Source organism: Leptosomus discolor, chromosome 1 (genome assembly GCF_034619465.1).
Source record: "Leptosomus discolor isolate bLepDis1 chromosome 1, bLepDis1.hap2, whole genome shotgun sequence".
Taxonomy (NCBI): Eukaryota; Metazoa; Chordata; class Aves; order Leptosomiformes; family Leptosomidae; genus Leptosomus; species Leptosomus discolor.
Genome location: NC_141391.1, coordinates 117,998,405 through 118,016,401, shown reverse-complemented (window position 1 = coordinate 118,016,401; position 17,997 = coordinate 117,998,405). Strand labels below are relative to the sequence as shown.

The window sequence follows — 17,997 nt, the reverse complement described above, 5'->3', positions numbered from 1 at the left end:
TCAACCTTATTGCTTTTTCAGGGTGAATTGATCACATCTGACTGGTAGGATATGGTTCAATATGGCTTGAAGTTCTTCACCATGACATGTCAACACACCCTAGCTGAACTTCAGAAGTTCATGGTACATCTACCAGGCTGTACCCAGTTCCCCCAGAAATTCTGCCAGTTCTTAAATGAGAAACTACCTGTGATCACTGTGGTCACAGAAGATTTCAAGGCACTTTGTCAGCAGTAGCCCTGTATCTTTGCTTCCCCATCCTGTTTTGAACACTGGATTTCTGAGCTGTAGCAAGAGTTAGCTGCAGTTCAGGTGTACTTTGGATGGAAGATAACATCCTTCAGTCCTAGCCTTCTCTTTTTCTCTGGGCCCTCTCCTGCTGCAGTTGCACTTACACTTGATAGCCATCACTGGGAAGCATCCTCTACCGGGTCCAGAGATGATAAAACACTTGCTCTTTCTATAAATAAAGCAGCTGTAGAAATGTGAAAGATTCCTTAAATGAGAATTCATTCTATGTATTGTATCTTTGTCAATGGAATGGATACTTCTCTAAGAGCACAGCTGTGTCTCTTTACAGTAATGATAATGCATTCATATTCCTTCTAGTCATTGGTTTTGTTTTGTTTTGTTCTTGTAGCTCAAAGCTTTCAGTAATACACATTTCCAAGGAGCATGTGTAGATTTCACAGCAGAAGTTTCTGATTTTACATCATTCATACCATGTTCATTTAAGGTTCTTCGGGGATGGTAAGTGTTGTTTTACATGCCACCATTTTAAGTAATACAAAAACTTTTTTAGATGCTACTAAATTTCAGACAGCTGAAAGTGCATAACACATGCCCATCATATTCCATCATGTCTTAGACCCTTTGTCTTGCAGTGCATCTCAGTAACTGTCATCCTGTCATTGGTTTGGGTAGTATGCATTTTGCTTTCCCTATGGGGAGTTTGCACGGTTACTGTGATTCTTTTTCTGACTCCAGTTAAAATTTATTCCAGATTTTGAGAACATGATACAGTAGAAGTGTCTGCATTCCACTTGCGTTGTTTGACTCTGGAACTGAGATTTCTGTACCATGTGACTTGATTTTGCAGCTTTGGTTGCTTTGTCACGTAGCCTTTCAAGTCATCTTACTTTTAAGCTTAACAAGAACAAACAAATTTTTTATTCCTTGTTTCCTTAGCAAATATTAAACCTTGAAAAAAACCTTGCTGTTAATAAGCAGCTAGAGCAGCTAATCTTTTTTTTTTTTTTGCTACGTTATTCTTGCAGTTGGCTCCTGTATTACCAAGGGGAAATCACTGACAATCACTGTGTGCTGGAAGAAGGCCTCTACGTTGACCTCAGTTCCTGTGGCTGCCCAACTGCTACAATCAAATCCCTCAAGCCTATTCGATATGTAAGGACTTTATTGGCGGGGGGGGGGGGGGGGGGGCAGGTTTTGGAACCCTTTTCCTAGTCATATGTCTGAAACAAGTGCTTGTGCTAAACAAACTCCCACTCAGGGAAGAGTGAAGTTTGTTTTCTTGGCTTACGGGATTTTTTTGGGTTAGGAACAAGCCAGGCTGCGTACATGCATGCACGTGGTCACTTGTAGGCACATGGTTTTGGGTGTTCTGGGCTCAAAGTTGCTCTATTTTGTACAAGTTGCGTTGATTGGCATTTTTCTGACTGGTCTTTATATAGAGCTCAGCAAGCTTAGTACGCAGTGAGACATTTTGTCACACCGTCTAAGCACATGGGGCAGCTTCTCTTAGGCCTACAGCCAAAGTTCAGCCTTAAAGCAAAGTGCACACAGAAGACATGAAAATTGAAGTTACAAGGTAGCATATACTTAAACCATAATGCTGTTTAATTTATTAACTATTTTACAGAAATATGAAAAGGTTTTCACCTCCTAGTGGCATCTTAAATCATGGGTCAATAAAGTGGTATAATATACCTTGCGTGTGGCCTGTGAGCCGTGTATGGCACATCAGATAGTCCAGTCCAAAGCTCATGTGGCCACCCTCTCTCTTGGTGACTTCTGAGATGCAAGACAAGCACTTATTACACATGCATATAGTCTTCATGTGACTTTCAGGTCACGTTGGTTATACTATCCGAGCACACAACTTGCAGTCAAGTGGCCTTTTATAACAGTAAGGGGAGATACGAAGTCCTCTGTGGCCAGGAGACTGAACAGGAATGCATTGTACTATCCAGTACAAGACGGATACAGCCTTTTGTACATCTTGTTGTAATCCTGCACACAGGACATATGCCTCTGAAGTTTTGCTGTCATGTCTGTGCCTTTGTCCCGTATCTTGGTATGCTTCTATGCAAGAGCTGGCTGTAACGCTGTTGGTAAAAGAGAAGCAAGTGGCTGCTCTGCCCACTCCTCTCTAGCACTGACCAGCTTCTCCAAAACTCTTCCTCCTTCCCTGATCACAGAATACTCAGTTTATGTGGCATGTGCCATTCAATGTAACTCTTATGAAACTAGACTTTAGAGATTACTTAATCCAGTTTTCTTCAAGTATTACATCCCTTTTTCCATTTGTGAACAGATTTTTTTCTAAAAAAAGGGGGGGCGGGGGACACGACAGCACACAAAACCAAACAAAACTCCACCTTGAACACCAGAAGCCATGGACATGGTGGGAAGGATATACAACTCGAGTTTCAGAGCAGGTCTTTTCACTAGGTTACATAGGTACAGTAACTTCAGTGGAGCTATAGCTTACCGTCTGCTGAGAGCCTGGTTTTCAGATTAAAGATTCCTTTTAACGTTAGGCTTTTGGACTCTGCTTTGCTAAACCAGAGTGAAGTCTTGACATGAAATGGTTGGCCTCATCCAAATCCCTCAGCCTGTAATCTCACAGGGAAGTAACTACGCAATTTGGCATAATAGGACACTACTGGCAGCCCTTGATTACCGAGGGCCGAGCCCCGAGAGAAGTGTGTTTGGCAGGCTGTGTGTGGGAAGCTTACACACATCTTCCTGTACTTTGTAAGTGGCTTGCACCTCTTATTTCAGTTCCTCTCTTGCAAATAGGAGCCCTTGTATTTTGCAAAATCGAGGCACTAAAAAGCAAAAAATGCTATTGAACCACACCTGTTTTGCAAATAGAAATGCCCTCATCGGCCCCTAACGCATTGTGTATGCTAATCGCACGGGACAGTGCTCAGAGGCATTGTGTAGCACAGACGTGATTTTAGGCACGCAGCAATAAGTTTGGTCAGTGGTCAGAAACAGCCGTAGTTAATTCTGTGCATTGTCCGTAATGCAGTGTTCTTGGAACAGAGCCCTTTTTATACAAGATATTTCTATTAGCTCATTGAAGAGAGCAGCAAGCGTATTCCCAAGTGAAATTGTTGTATAGTTTTATTGAATTCAGTTGGGACGTTGGGAACCCCTTCCATTATTCAGCTTTAAATACCAGCCCAATTTCACACATAAGGTGTGTATCTCGGTAACTCACATGTAAGAAGGAGAATGTTTAACCCCAACACCAACCAAGCACTGAATGTGCATTGTCTCCTGCTCTCCTTTAAGCAACATGTATTTGCTGCAAGTATAACTGTTGGAAGGACTCACACCAGTCGGAGCCACGTATTGCTTCAGTGTGTGAGGTTTCTGCATCCCAGATGTTGCCTAGAAGTAGGGGCTTGTGTGTGGCACTGGCAGAGGGGAAGAAAATATGCTTGTAGCAGTACAAAGGACTCATAAGGCTAGCTCGTTACCAGTCTTTGAAAGCAGTCCAAGTCCATTGACTGGTGTAGGTGTGGTGCAGTTATATATTTTAGAAGTAGATTGTTTCAGCCAGTCCTTTGAGATTGGAGAACGTATCTGCTGGAGAAAATGGGAACATGGGATCTGGATATTCCCTTTCTAATTTGCAAGATTGTCGTGTCAATTAACTGTATATTACCTTGGTGTTGTACAGCTGAGTGATGTCCCAACTCTGGGCCTTTATCTGCAGGATGTATATAGGAATATAGATTCTTTGTGTGGGGCTAAAATCCAAAGTAGCTTGAAACAGTGGTCAGCACAGGCCACTGACACCTGTGGTGTGTGCAGCTTGGCTGGGCACCCACACAGATTTCTACATCTGACCCTGAATCAAGATGCCCTTTCTGTTCCTATCTGTTCTGGTAACTAAAAGCAATGGGTTTGGTATTGCATGTAGCAATACCTTCCATGTAACTTTTTAAGTTTTCACTTAGTCTGTAACAGTTTTGAGAGACTTCATGGATGTTGTCAGCTACCACAAGATTTCTGGGCACACTGTTTTGGAGGGAGAATTTGAGGATTAAAGTTTAAGTATTTGTAGTACTCCTTCATGGCATGGATGTGCTTTTGTGTCCTGATGGAACAACACTGTAAGGTGGCAGTGGGATTTTTGTGACTGAGTGAGTTAACAGTAATGCCTTAATCTATATGAAACAACTAAGAACTTCTGCAAAGCCTTGACTGTTTTTTTGTTTTGTTTTGTTTTTTATAATAGATCACCCAAATAAGGAAAGGATTTGAGGGAATAATTTGTTATCTGGAAAATGTAGCTTTGACGCAAACAAATGCAGCAAACATTCTATATGAAAAAAATGAGGAAATTTTTTTTTTTTAGGAAAATTAACTTTTGAGGTTTTAGTTCAAAAATCACCAGAAATATAATTTAAGAGATTAATTACATAACAAAATGCAAAATCTCTTTCTAAATCACTGAGTTTGCCCAATTAAAATAGAAAAAACCCTAAAATTTCCAGAGCAGAGGAAAATGAATTGTGGTAAGAAAACAGGCTCAGACTAGTGGTGGTCTGATTTTTTCACTGCAATGACAGTATTTTAGGTTGGCTAGCTTTTGTTCTAACCTTTAGCTCTTGGAGGGATGTTTTATGGGTTCTTTGCTGAAAAGTGAAGTTGTCATCATTTAAGTATGGGCATGCTACCCACATCCCCTCCACACACACACTACGCTATTTCTCATGAAATTCAAAATAACATGGTTCTACTTTGGTTATTTCCCTATTTATTATGCACTGGCATCATAGAGGAATATTAAGCACATCTTCGTAACCATTTTCCTCTGCTGTTTGTTCAGGAAGTAGCAAAGCAAAAGTTAGGCAGGTTCATAAGGAGAGAGGGAAGATGTTTCCTTATTCCCAGGAACCTCTTTCCCATCTTGGCTTATTCTCCAAGGCGTATAATACTCAAACTATATGCTTAGGAGGCCCTACCTGTATTTTTTCCCTGCTGTTCCATTTCGCTCAAATTCAGACTGGACTGCTTGTCCTTCTGGGAGTGTTTAGGAAAAGCTATGGTTTAATGAGAGGATACAAAGAAGGAACAAAGTGTACCTCTACCTTGATAATGAGAAAATAATTCCTTTGTTTTCGGTATTCTGGGAAGAAAAATAGTGTTGCAATACCCATGTATTAATATCTAGATTGCGTATTGAATAACAGTGTGGTACATGGCCTCTTCCCTTCTGAAAAGGGGAATGCTTCTGAACGACAAATGAGTCTTTTTCATGTGCTATATCATAAGAGGGGAAAATATGCTAAAAAGTATATCTCACAGGAATGTAATTCTTTAAGTGAACAGGCAGTTACACACTTTGGAAGCCCACTTAACATTAGAAGGGTACACATCTGTTTAGCAGTGGTAGGAACACTGGAACTAATGTAACTTGCCTTTCATTGTGTCCTTTCATCTAAAAATCCCAAAGCACTCTTTAAGAAAAGCTTGTTGATGAAATTTGTTGGTATTGTTAATAGCCATTTTGCAGGTGGGTAAAAGCACAGCACAGGTTAAGGGTTGCTGCGTTTGCTGCAGAGGTGCTAGTTTCCGTGCCTGCCTCAGCAAGGACTTGCCTTTTGCCTTGCCTTGAATTCATGAAAAGGAAAGCATGGGCTGTTCGCCTGGTGGGAGGAGAGCAGGTAAAGTCAGCTGGGCTATCTGTAGGGCCTGTAGTTGCTTATTGGGCATTTGTCCAGAGTTTGTTCCTTGAAGAGGGATAGAGACCCTTGCAAGATGTTCTTACAAAGGAGAGTTCAGCTCTAGTGCAGCCCTTTCTCAAGCATGTTGTTTTGTCAAACTCTTTGTAATATTTGGTGTGACTTACATGGGCAAGAGTATCCAGGATTGTTGCCATGAGCAAAATTAGTTTTCCTTCTACAATGTTAACTTCAGCCCAAAAATTAAACCAGTCTTATAGTTTCTAAAAACAAAAATGAGATCTGAGCTGTAGGTTGTGCAACGCTTTCCCCCCACATCCCGTCCTTTTCTTTTGAGGCATTCCTTATTCTTGCCCTGATCAATCGTGATAGTTCCTGTATTTCTATATTGATTATCTTTTCTAAGTTAAATATAGGTGTTAACCAATCTCCCCAGCATTCCTGTGAGGCATATAATGAAATCAGATACAAAAATTAATCGGTATTTCCCGGGGCCAGGCAGTGAGTCATGTTGTGCAGCTGGGACTGGACCATGGGTGTTACTGTCATCCAGCACTGTGTTCCTCTCCCTCAGCCAGGCGTCCTTCCCACACTGAAGGGAGTAGCCAGGCGAGTGCAGCTTCAGTAAAGACAGTTGTAAACGATGAGTTAGCCAAGGCTGAAGAGTAAAGATTTTTCCAAGGATGTTGTAATACAGCTGTGTAGTCTGCTTCAGTTAAGGCTCTGGCCAATGCTATTTGCATAGCAACAGGTCAGCAGGGACATAAAGTGGCGAAATGTAACAACCTGTGCAGTGACTGGGTTACTGTCACGCTTTAGTCCAGCCCCATGGATTTCTTTCTTTGGCTTTATTAGGCTTTCCCATCAAAATGTGTAGAAATCTGAGTTTGGGAAAAAAAAAAAAAGGTATGAGGAAAAGTGTGTTTTGGAATGAGCCCTTCTCAAAAGGGCTTTATTAGTAATAATTTTCACAAAAATCATAATGAAAAATCATCTGTGTGTTATGTTTTCTATAGCTAAAACTATGCTTGTTTTTATTACAAGCATGTGTGCGAATTCCCTCGTACACTCGGTTTTCAGTTGTAGCACCTTTCGGTTAGCTCCCTTGTGTCTGTGCACGATTGCTTTTTAGTGGGTCAAGCGCCTAAGCCTTGCACTGCACACAAAAGGCATTTGAAAGGAAACTCATCTTGCACTAACCTTTATTTAATAATAAACCCACTTCAGGCTTGCATTGTGGGTTTTTTTTTCTGAACTGGTAAAGTATAAAATTTTGTTCTCAGTTGTGAAAAATTTGTGGTGCACAGCTTCTCTCTGTTAAAAAAAGCCAGAAGTTGTTGAGGGGAAAGTCTAAGCTGAGATGAACTGTGTGAGAGATTTTTAGTGCATTGATTTCCATGGCTTACCTTTCAGCCTCTGAAATCACACCGTGGGGAGGGAAAAAAGCTGTGTCATTTTCGTGGCATCATGGGCTGTATTAGCCATAGGCTACCACACCTGTTAAGTAAAGAATATCCCTGTATTTAACAGTTCACAAGGCTGCTTATGTGTTGAAATGCTATGTAAATGTAGCCTTCCTTAGTCACCAGCCTCTTGAATGTATTAAACCTCTTCAGGTTTCTCCCTGGACACTGGCATTAAAAAACAGGACAAGCAAAACCTCTTGAAACTTTATTGGTGCTGGTTTAAGCAACACAATTCATTCCTTAATGCACAAAGATCAGGTTGAACAATTCTTTAGTGCTTTGTCATTCTTGCATTTGGCAAGCTTTGCCCAAAGGATGGCATTTCAGCTATTTTCCTTGAAATAGCTAAGGTAATCCTGACCTAGACATGGCAATGACTTGCCAATTGTGGGTGAATGGAGATGTCTTTAGCTTGCCTTCCAAAATTGGGGACTAGGGTCCGCCTAAAGCAACACCGCAATCTGAGGTTGCCCCCTCTTGTATTCTCTGCCTGGTTGCCCTTCCTTCCTCTGGCTTTCAGAGAGCCCCATTCCTCCCTGGCTTATCAGGATTGGGCCTTGGTGAAGAAAGCTGATCCTGTCAGTCTCATGCTTATCTATCCGTGATGACTCTTCAGCCTGAAAATGGGTGAAAGTACAGCTTGAGATTCTGCAAGGAAGGGTGAGAGCAAGGTGCCTCTGTAGTAAGTGTAACAGCATAGCCTCAAAACCTTGGGTTTTTTACTGTTGATAGTTTCCATGGAGTTATGGAAACAAAATCAGAGGAGAAAAGCCAGGCCAAGTCACTGCTGCCAGCTGTTGGTGTAAAAGGGTATATATAAAGTGAGTAATTGGCTCATTGCTCTATATATGGTTATAGAAATGTGAGAGCTTCAGTGCTTGAGACAGCAGCACGTTTTCTTTTTCTGTGCTTCATGTCAGTGCCACGATCAGTGGAGTCCTTCTGAGGTCTCACTGGAAAGGTGGTATCAATCCTTGTGATCAGCTCTGTGTGTGTGTGTCATAGATGCAATGTCTGCTGCGTACTGACAGCCTGGGACTCTGAGCAACCGTACAGGGCTTTCTGAGGCCTGTTGAGCTGTCTTAACCACATGAGAGCTGGAGTCATTTCAATTGACGTGACCAATCTGCTGTTCTGATTCTTGGTGTATAAATGGGTACGCTGGATCAGATGAGTTGTCCATCCAGTATGGCATCCGTGTCTCTTAACATATTGAATATTGCAACAGCAGGATAAATTTTAGACTTTGGTAACAATGATGGTGAATGGTGTTTCCCATGCTTACTAATGCACTTGTGAAAATTTTCCCTGTTGGACCTGTGCTGGACATGGCTTCTGGTCTCCACTCGGGTGAAAGCCAGTGCCAAGGCAGTAGGCTCTTGCAAACTGGAGTATGATGATACTGCCTTCCTGAGCAAAGCAACCAGAGAAGTAGCTGCCTGCAGGTCTAGATTTCCAAGTAAGCCTTCAGACACACGCTGTAAATTTGACCCACCTCATCCAGCAGAAGGCAGGTGGGAAAAACTGACATTCCAAAATAAAAATGTCACTGGTTTTAATCTCTTTCGGTTTTGTAACAGTAGTTTTTTAGGAGTGCAGTGGGCTTTAAAAATCTCTCCTGGCAGATGATCCCAGGCTGTTCTTTAAAATGTCTCAGCAAACGCCCTGTCCATGCAGTGTTGCATGACTTACATTGTCTCTGCACTGGTGGGCAGGGGAAAGCAATTTTTCTGAAGTAGGATTTGAACAACCAGCTTACATTCCAAGTTCACTGAGTCACTGCCAGTAAATTTGTAAGTCCTGAGTCACCACTGAGCTCTTCACAGACGCTTCACTACAATACATATGCCTCTTCAAACATGAAGGTTAAGTTCTGTTAATTACTCAGTGTCTGTGTCAACTTTAATTCAAGATTTTGTTTCATTCATTCCACCTAAGGCCATATCTTTGCTGCAAAAGAATCCTACCTTTGCCTGGGCCAGCTATCTCAGGGTAACATCTCTTAACAACAAAGTGACTTACTTACCTGGAGAGGCTGCTAATTGAAGCAGTTATTCAGACCCGTTCCCTCTTCCTTTACTAGCTGCATCAAGATACAAATATCAAGTGTTTATGACACTGGTTACAATACTTCCCTCACCCCTCACGTTAAGGTTTAGGTTAAAAATGCTGAAAAATTATTCAAGTGTTCCTTATACAGACTTGTGTGTTTAAATCTGTTCCCTCTGTGCTTTTCTGCTGATCTTAGAGCTGTACCACACTTTCATACAAACTGATCTTTTTATTTGCTTTTGTAGGCAATCTCTCGATTGAATATAGAAAATTATATTAAGTGAAAAATATTTCAATTCTACATGCGATTGAAGAGGTTACTAATTACACTATTTCTTCAAGATTATTAGAAGAAAAATAGGCATCTCTGTTAAAAACATTGAGTACTTTTTAGTTCTGATGTTTTTAACCTTTTCCAATTTGTAGATCACTAAGCTTTTTCCAGTGAACCACTGTTGATTGTGGTCTATGGACAATAGACTTGTGATTTGCCTCACTACTTTAGATGCAATCTACAGATGAACCTGGAAACTACTGCTGTAACTTGTTCCATCAATAAATAAATAAACTGGATTTATGAAAAAGAATCAAGGCCCCAATGATACAAATTGGATCAAAAAGAGGTTTTTCAAATGCAAACAGAGGCCTCTCAGCATCTCAAAGCAACTCACTGTGCCCGGCCTGTGTCAGTGGAGCACTATACTCTGATGATAATGCCACGGATAAATCCAGTGTGTTTCAGCTCTGTGTGCTTTGTTGGCGGATGTACGTATTTTTTTCCTTGCTGTGATATTTGCGGAGGGAGCATGATCTAACCAAAAGCATGTGGAAATTAAACTGCAGTGGGCAAATGTGTGCATCATGCCTACCAACTGAAGTTAGACTATTCCTAGTAAAACTTTGCCTTTTTTTTTTTTTTTTTCCTCCTTCCCTCCCCAGGTTTTTGCTGAGCCCTCCATCAGTCTGTTTGCTCTGGAATGCTGCAAGGGCAGAGAGCTGCACTTCAGTGAACCCGTCAATTCTGTTTTGAATGAGGACCTTCATTTTTACACTCAGTCTGTGTGGGTGAGAAGTGGCTTGTAAGTATGGACGAAATACTCTTGTCTTATAGGAGTTCATACTGAGCATATAGGAGTTTTGTCTTATAGGAGTTCATACTGAGCATGCGTTCTCTCGATTACTGCTTTTTTTCATAGGATGTGTTTTACATTCTGTTATTTTGAGACAATATTAAATCCTAAAATGCGGTTGAATGCTAGACCCACTTTTTGTATCAGGACCTAAAATGAACAAAACTCTGGGCAGGGGTTGATTTCCCCCTGTGAGAATTGTCCTTTTATCCCTATACAGTAATGAACAATAGAGGCCATTGTTCAAGCCAGGAACCAAAAGTAAATAAGTTTTGGTGACTTACAAAGACAGGTAGAGTAAACTCGGACTGCCTTTATTAACTGGCTCTAAATTACCAGCTATAAACTGCAGTGATTTAACTGAAACCCCTGCGGTGGTTCAGTGAAGATTGACACGCTGATCTGCAGAAGTGACCTTCTAACCCCTTCCACATCTCCTCCTTTCACCTTTTGGAGAAACTCCCAAGTGTTCTGTCTCAGCCAGATTTTCAGCCTCCACATCCACAGCAGCAACAAATAACTTCCAGGCACGTCCTGCAACTGAGACTGACTGGAAACTGCTGCTCTTCTAACGTGACACACGTTTGCTATGTTTATTTTTAACCTTTTCCCTACCTTTCTCACATAGACAAGGCTGTAATTTTCTTGAGGGGTCTTACAGGATGACACAAAGGTGCAAAATTTGAACTAATTGGGAAAGGAATTAGTCTTGACTACTGACAGCTTAGGTATATCTCTGTTGTGATTCTTGCAATGAATTTTTCAAATGCATCAAGTCTATTACCACCTGGAAGTCAAAACCCTTCTACAGATACCTGTGATACCACTGCTAAGTGCTCCTCTGATTCTTTGAGGTTGCTACAAAGGGTAAGCCTAACCTAGCTGACGCTTCAGAGCACTGTGCACTGTTTTCTTTCAATAATTTCATGCAAGCGTTTTCTTGGTTAAGTTGGTTGGTTAAGATTTGCACCTCCCTTTCTTTAAGAGCAGTCAGTAGCTGTTGACTTTAGCTGTGAGCCCATAGTAAATATAGGCTTCCTCACAGAGCTTTGCCTATTCACTACAGATTTTAGTCTCTAACATCTGTGCCACCTCCATCCTGAGCCCTTGATGAAAATACATAGTGATCATCTGCTGCTCTTGTCTTGAGGTGCCCCAGGTGAGAGGGGCAAGCAGCTGCCCTTTGAGGCTGCGAAGAGCATACACACGTTCCCCATGATCTGTGCTAGTTTGGAGGAGAAAAGGCTGCCTTTGGGAGGAACACTGGACTGACTTACAGTGGGCGAGTGTAAACCTTCATGCCTTGGTGGAGGTGTTACAGTGTAAAGTGTGTCCTGTTGGGGAACATCTCTTTATGACCTTCTCTGCCCTCTCATGAAGGGTGTGGAACTGGAAATTAAACCACTTTGCCTATGCAGTGGGCTGTAAAGGAAGGGCGATGGCTTTGGGACCACATAGTAGAAAAGGAAAGCACAGGAGAGGGAGCATGACAGTCCAGCCCCATCTCCGTCTTCCTGTTCATTCCGAGTATCCCAAGCCAGGTTAGCTGGTTTCCTGTCTCTAGGCAGGCTGAGAGCAGAATGGTTGGGCTTTCTCTGAGCAACTTGTGATGCTCCCTAGGAAACAGAGCTCCACAGCTTGTCCCCATCCCATCCTGCAGACAGGTACCCTGAAGGCTGAGGGTGGTAGGTGATCGTGGGAAGTCTGTGGGATGTCCTAGAGGGTTTGTTTGCCATATCTGTGGTCAAGAGTTCAGGAAGGTGGATTTAGAGGGTTTTTGGCTCTCTGCCCCAAAGTTTGCTGTCAGCTTTAGGCAAACGATTTATATAAATATATGGATGCCATCTTGCTGCCAGGCTTAGGTACAAGGACCTTCTTGAGTAGCTGACCACCTCAGTGAGAAATGGCACAAGGCTTGGCAAAGGGGGCTGGGGTCTGAGGCACTCCGGGGTGTGGGGAAGATGGCACTGCGGGGGCTGCTGGTCTGCGTGAGAGCCAAGATGAGTTTGTGACTGAATGCCAGAAGCCCAACCTGGCTTCACATGGTTATGACTGTAACAGTCTTTCCCCTCTCTGTTCCCTATGTGTGGTTTGCAACCGCATTTCAAATGAGGCTGTTCAGTGCTCCAAGAACAATGTTAACAGAGAATTTTTGGTGACTTGACAGAAAGCATCACAAGAAAAGTCAGGAATGTGTTAGAAGTGTAAGGAACACACAGTGGTGGTTGGGCTGCTCTGAATACCTGTTAGTTGGGCGGTACGGGACTTAGCTTGAAGTAACTGATACGGCCTCATGATGAGGCAGTTCACAGTTGGCACACTTTAGCCTCTGTGGAGTCTTGAGCAAGGCTGGCTTTCAGTTTCTCTAAATTATGTGCAACGGGGAAAAGTAAATTGCAGGTGCTGAGAGCAGCGTTGGTGGATGTTTCTCACTGACAGAGTGCAGCCATCCCTCCTGTTCTTGGCTGCTGACCTGTAGAGCAGGTAACTTGGGGAAACCGGTATTTGCTTTGTGTTCAGATGAGGCAATGAGTCAAGCATTTAGGATTCGCTGTCTGCACAACGTCCTATTGATACAAACCCAGGACCACAGATCGGTTTTGGCTGCCTTTGTATGCAGCAACACAGTATGTACTGAGCAGATGCCTCGATAACAAGGGACCTGTACGTGCCGGTGCTTCAGCTCGGTGCTAAAGGATTCAGCCGTGTCTGTGGCTCAGATACATTCTCTGCAGGAAAGTCTGTTACAGCAATGTATAGGTTTTGGAGTGAATATTGTGTATGTGTTTTCAGACAAATGGAATAGCTATAAAAAGCTTTAACTGTAATAAAAAAAAAAAAGGACAAAATTATCTCATAATTAATATGTACAACCAGGCAAAGCTGCAAGTAGTGCAGTCTGGTGCGTGGCTTCCTAGTTTCCTAATGCATGCCCACTGTAACCTGCATTATTCCCATCTGGGTTCATGCAGAGGTTCTCATGTTTGTGGGGAAAAACTGGGGGGAGCAGAGTTCATGAGTTTCAGACAAACAGAAAACAGGTCTTTAGACAGGAAACAGTTAAACCACAGAAATGGATGGCATTTTGGGTGATACAGGTTTGATGCTAGCACTAATGTGGACAGGTTTGGGGGCACAGTCCTGAACACACAAGCCTGCAGTTCATTTTGCCATGGTTAACGTGTTGTCTTTCATGTTCTGTTTTCTGTATCCAGGTGGATTGCATACGAAGGATGTAATTTTTTTGGAAAGCAGATTCTGCTGGAGCCCAGTGAGATTTCAAACTGGAATGAACACAGTGGTTGGAAAGTAATTGGCTCGCTTCGTCCTATGAAGCAGGTAGTGTAACAGTGTATGAGGACAATTAATTTTTTTGGACAGGGATTAGTGCAGAAGTATCAGCTCTACCACTAAGTATAATGGTGTCCATTGTACTCCTTAAATCAGGCCAAATGATGACAGCCAGAAGGACCTACTGGAAGATTACTGAAGCAGAAAATTGCTCCAGTGGCAGTTATTGAGATCTATATTAGGCTCCTAAAGGGAAATAATTCCTGCTTTCTTGGAGCCAAGTTTTGTTTTTCTGAATGGCTCATTAGCATGTTCTGTAGATGCTCTATTTTTACATTTTTGCTGTATAACAACAAAGAAAATAATTCTACGTTGGCTTGTTCATAATTAACGTAAATGGAAGCAAGAGCGAATTTTATTGTGCTGTAGCCTGGATTTCTAAAGGAACCAAAGTTTATGCAGTCCCACCAGGTTTTCTCCCTCTGCCTCACCCCAAGTAATGCCAACTTCAATCTCCTTCAAAGGTCTCAAAACCAGAGTTCTTAGGAACTTTTTGAAAGGTAGGTAGAGAAGCAAGACTGAGATAAACGCCCCTCATTCAAAGAAAAGCAGGTACAATTCTGCCTCTCTGCCTTTCCAAGCTGCATCAGCTGATCAGCGGCACACGTACGCTCCGAACCAGCCAAAGCGGCTGTTGCCCCATGCCCAGCCACCCAGCTGTGGGAGAGCAGCGTCCGGGCAGGCAGGAGAAGGACGGGAGAGCAGCAGGCAATGCGAGCAGTAACTCCACTGGAAAAGAGTTTTTGTCAGCTCTGCTTCTCACAGAACAACTTGTTTCCACTTAGTGACAAATGCTGCTTTATTTTTAAACACTAGAAGGCCTAGTTCAGCTACTTTGCTGGGACTTTGGGGTTTGTGATTTTTTTGTTTTGTTTTGGGGGGGGGGGGTGTTTTAAGCCCTGCAAACTGAGGGCTTCTTTGAGTTCATGCAGTCAGCTACCTATGCTTGACACTTCTGTGGGCAGAAGGTCGGTTTTTTTTTGGACGGGAGTATTACTACAAACCTGCACCACTTCATATTTCTTCCTTCTGGCTCCCTTTCAAACTACAAAAACAGTCAAGTCTGCTGGTGTAAGAGGTAGTGCAAGAAAAAGTGAAATATTTGAAATTCACACAAAATGAGACACAAATTTTGCACAGTGACTTTATAATGTGACTCCTTAATTGTAAAGAATGACTATACACTATACTAATATACATTAGTTTATGGATGCTTGGTGGGCAAGAGGCTTTTTTGTCTGTACCTAAGGGTTTGTTTTATGAAAAAAAAGGAGATTCAAAGCTCCCGGAACAAAAACTATGCTTGAGCTGGGGTTGCAGCAGAGCTGCTCTGTAGAACTCATTGCTCTTCATTTGCACTGAAATCGGTGAATAACAGAGCAAAAGCCTGACCCCTATAGCAGCCGTACAAAATCTCTTTATTGTTTGAGTAAACAGGAGTGCTAAGCCGGTGCCCTGCTTTCCACGTCCATTCAAAAGCAAGGGTGTAACTTCTCTGCCAGTTAATGGGGGCTGAAGTTGCTGGATACGTGTAAGTTTTGTGCCCTCAGAATAAAAAGCTTGTGGGTTACAGCCCATTTACTGGCCTTGGAATGAGTGAGATGTGCAGAACTAGAGATATTTGCGTATCACAGGAATTAGTTCTACAGACATAAATGCCATCATCATCGCTGCTTACAGCTGTCTGTCTGTGAAAAACACTTCCTGCTGCTTCACATGCACATTTGTTTCCAACAAAAAAATGACCAAAATCCTCATCTGAAACTGGAAATGAAACACACACTTCAGAAAACCAATATAAGATGGGAGGGAGGCATTCTCACATCAGCTTTCTTGATCTCTGTGTTATAACTATCTCCCTTCACACCATTTCAGCCAGCAGTGTACCTCAGAGTGAAGAACCGAGCCCAAGGTAAATACCTGACAGTCGCTGGGAGCCTAGCAGATATAAGAGCAACATCAGTGTGCGCGTCCCCATATAATGGCAAGAATACCCAGATCTGGCACTACTGTCGTGGACTCTTCAAATCCAAGGTGAGTTTCCAGGTGCTGGAAGTGGGGTATATCACTGCTGTCCTTTCATCTTCTCTTCTTGCCTGTGCTGTAGGCTGGCATTAACACCAGGACAGCTTTTGGCCTCTTCCATGCATCTTAAACCAGAGCTCTTATAACCTACATCCTCCTGCTGTGCACAGACATATTGGATTTGTCTGCTTTGGCAAGCTGGACTACTTTTCACATCTGTCTAATGCAACTGATGTTCCTGGAAGTAGAAACCTGGTTTTGTTTAAAGTCCTAAGTTTATTACTTCTAGAGAGTCAAGAATTTCTCTGAAAAGTAATATGTGAAGAAAGTAAGTGATTTTGTATTAATGCTGCCTTTGATAGTCCGTTATTAATATCAAAAGCTGCTGATTTAATGTAAGAAACACCTGAAGTAACAAAGATGACCACCTTTGATCAAGCAGGTGGGCAATTGCTGAATGATCTGTTCCCAGCCTGCTTATCAGGCTTGTCACCAGCTATAGCACAATTACTGCAATATGCCCAGTGCCTGAAACTGAAACAAGTCAGACACAGAAGCAAGGCTTTGTGGCCTGGATCTCACTTCTCGTCATGTTTCTTAGGCTAACGATGCCTGTCTGGATGTCATTGGTGGCAGAGATGTGCCTGGGGCCAAAGTCACGCTTTGGGCAGAACATGGGAAGGACAGGCAGAAGTGGAGGCTCAATGAGGATGGAACCATCAGTTCATACCTCAGCAACCAACTGGTGCTTGATATTAAAGGTATTTAAAAAAAAAAAAAGCAAACAAAACAAAACCAACTAAATCTCGCATGTTCTAAGTGCATTTTTTGATTGAGGTTAATAGCCGTATTCCAGCTCTTTTTGTACTTAAGGTTAAATACTGAATCTTGTTTTTCCTGTTAGGTTTATGTCCAGTTGCTTGACAGTGGGCCAAGAAACATCAGGGCAGGGAGGAACCTTACTCTTTTGACCCCAGAGGTTTGTTTTGATCAGATCAACTATTCTACTGCAGGGAGTCCCATAGTGCTGATGGCAAGAAGTGCAAGTTGCAGAAGACAAAATGATGAAGGAAAAGCTCCTGTGGAATAGATGTGGCTCAAAAAGAGGAAAGCGCTCACCCCTAATGTTTTCAGGCTCGTTAAAATTGCCATTGCTCAAGTCCTTCTAGTTATCCACTATGGTAGAACTACCGGAGAACAACGCCTGTTCCTCACGGGCAAGTTGGCCAAGCCCTGCTGCTGGCGCTAGGGAGGTAGTGGGGCAGTGACTGCAGTGCCTGGCTGTGAGGCTGGGGGCTCTGTGGCGCTATGAAATGTCTCAGTAGATGAACCGATACCCTAACAGCCCTGCAGGGCTTACAGCCCCGTGATGTTGAACTAATAGAGCATAACCAGCTTCCAGAATTAAGGAGTTTAACCACCGTTACTAATTCATAAATAGTTACTACAAAGCCATCAAATGCAATCGGTGATACCGGTGGCAACTCGTACAGCATCAGAGCGCTGTACTGCCTGCGTTACGGCAAAATATGTTGAAGGCTGGGGTGGCGACGTGCCACTTGGCAGCTCTTGAGAACGCTTATTTCTTTTAGTGGATTTTTATTTATGGTATCATGATAAAAAATGTGTTGCCATTTCTATGCTACGTGTATTCGAAGGAGAGAAATTTTATTTTAAGGACTTCCTAAGTTTGTGGTTGAAATGGATACGCCGTTAATAATCTCACGTGTAGCTGTGAATCGGTGTATTTCTACTATAGCAATATAGTGCATTAAAAATCCAGACACATAGCGGGGAGCTCAGTGTCTGCCAAAAGCAAAACACTCGTAGAGGTGCTGTTCCTGTGCACAGAGGTACATTTTAGGACTCCGGTTGGCGCTGTATTCTGCTTCCGAACTAAGGGAGCTCCTCGGGGCCCAAGCTGACAAGTGACTGAAGGAGACCAACATACAGAGGCAGAGGGGCAGACACCAGCCCCCTACCTCATGGAATTTCTGGTTTTCAGCTAATTTTCCTACTTAGTCACAC

The 17,997-nt window shown here is 42.7% G+C and overlaps 1 protein-coding gene across 1 annotated transcript in view; it reads left to right on the top strand.

Annotated features, from left to right (window-relative positions):
- CRYBG3 (crystallin beta-gamma domain containing 3) overlaps positions 1 to 17,997 on the top strand; it is a 95,995-nt gene that overhangs the window by 77,799 nt on the left and 199 nt on the right. Inside the window, exons 16-21 of the mRNA XM_086463286.1 lie at positions 641 to 750; positions 1,278 to 1,404; positions 10,403 to 10,542; positions 13,809 to 13,932; positions 15,820 to 15,978; positions 16,571 to 16,730. Of these exons, the coding sequence (XP_086319412.1) occupies positions 641 to 750; positions 1,278 to 1,404; positions 10,403 to 10,542; positions 13,809 to 13,932; positions 15,820 to 15,978; positions 16,571 to 16,730 (820 nt within the window). The remainder of the gene's footprint in view (positions 1 to 640; positions 751 to 1,277; positions 1,405 to 10,402; positions 10,543 to 13,808; positions 13,933 to 15,819; positions 15,979 to 16,570; positions 16,731 to 17,997) is intronic.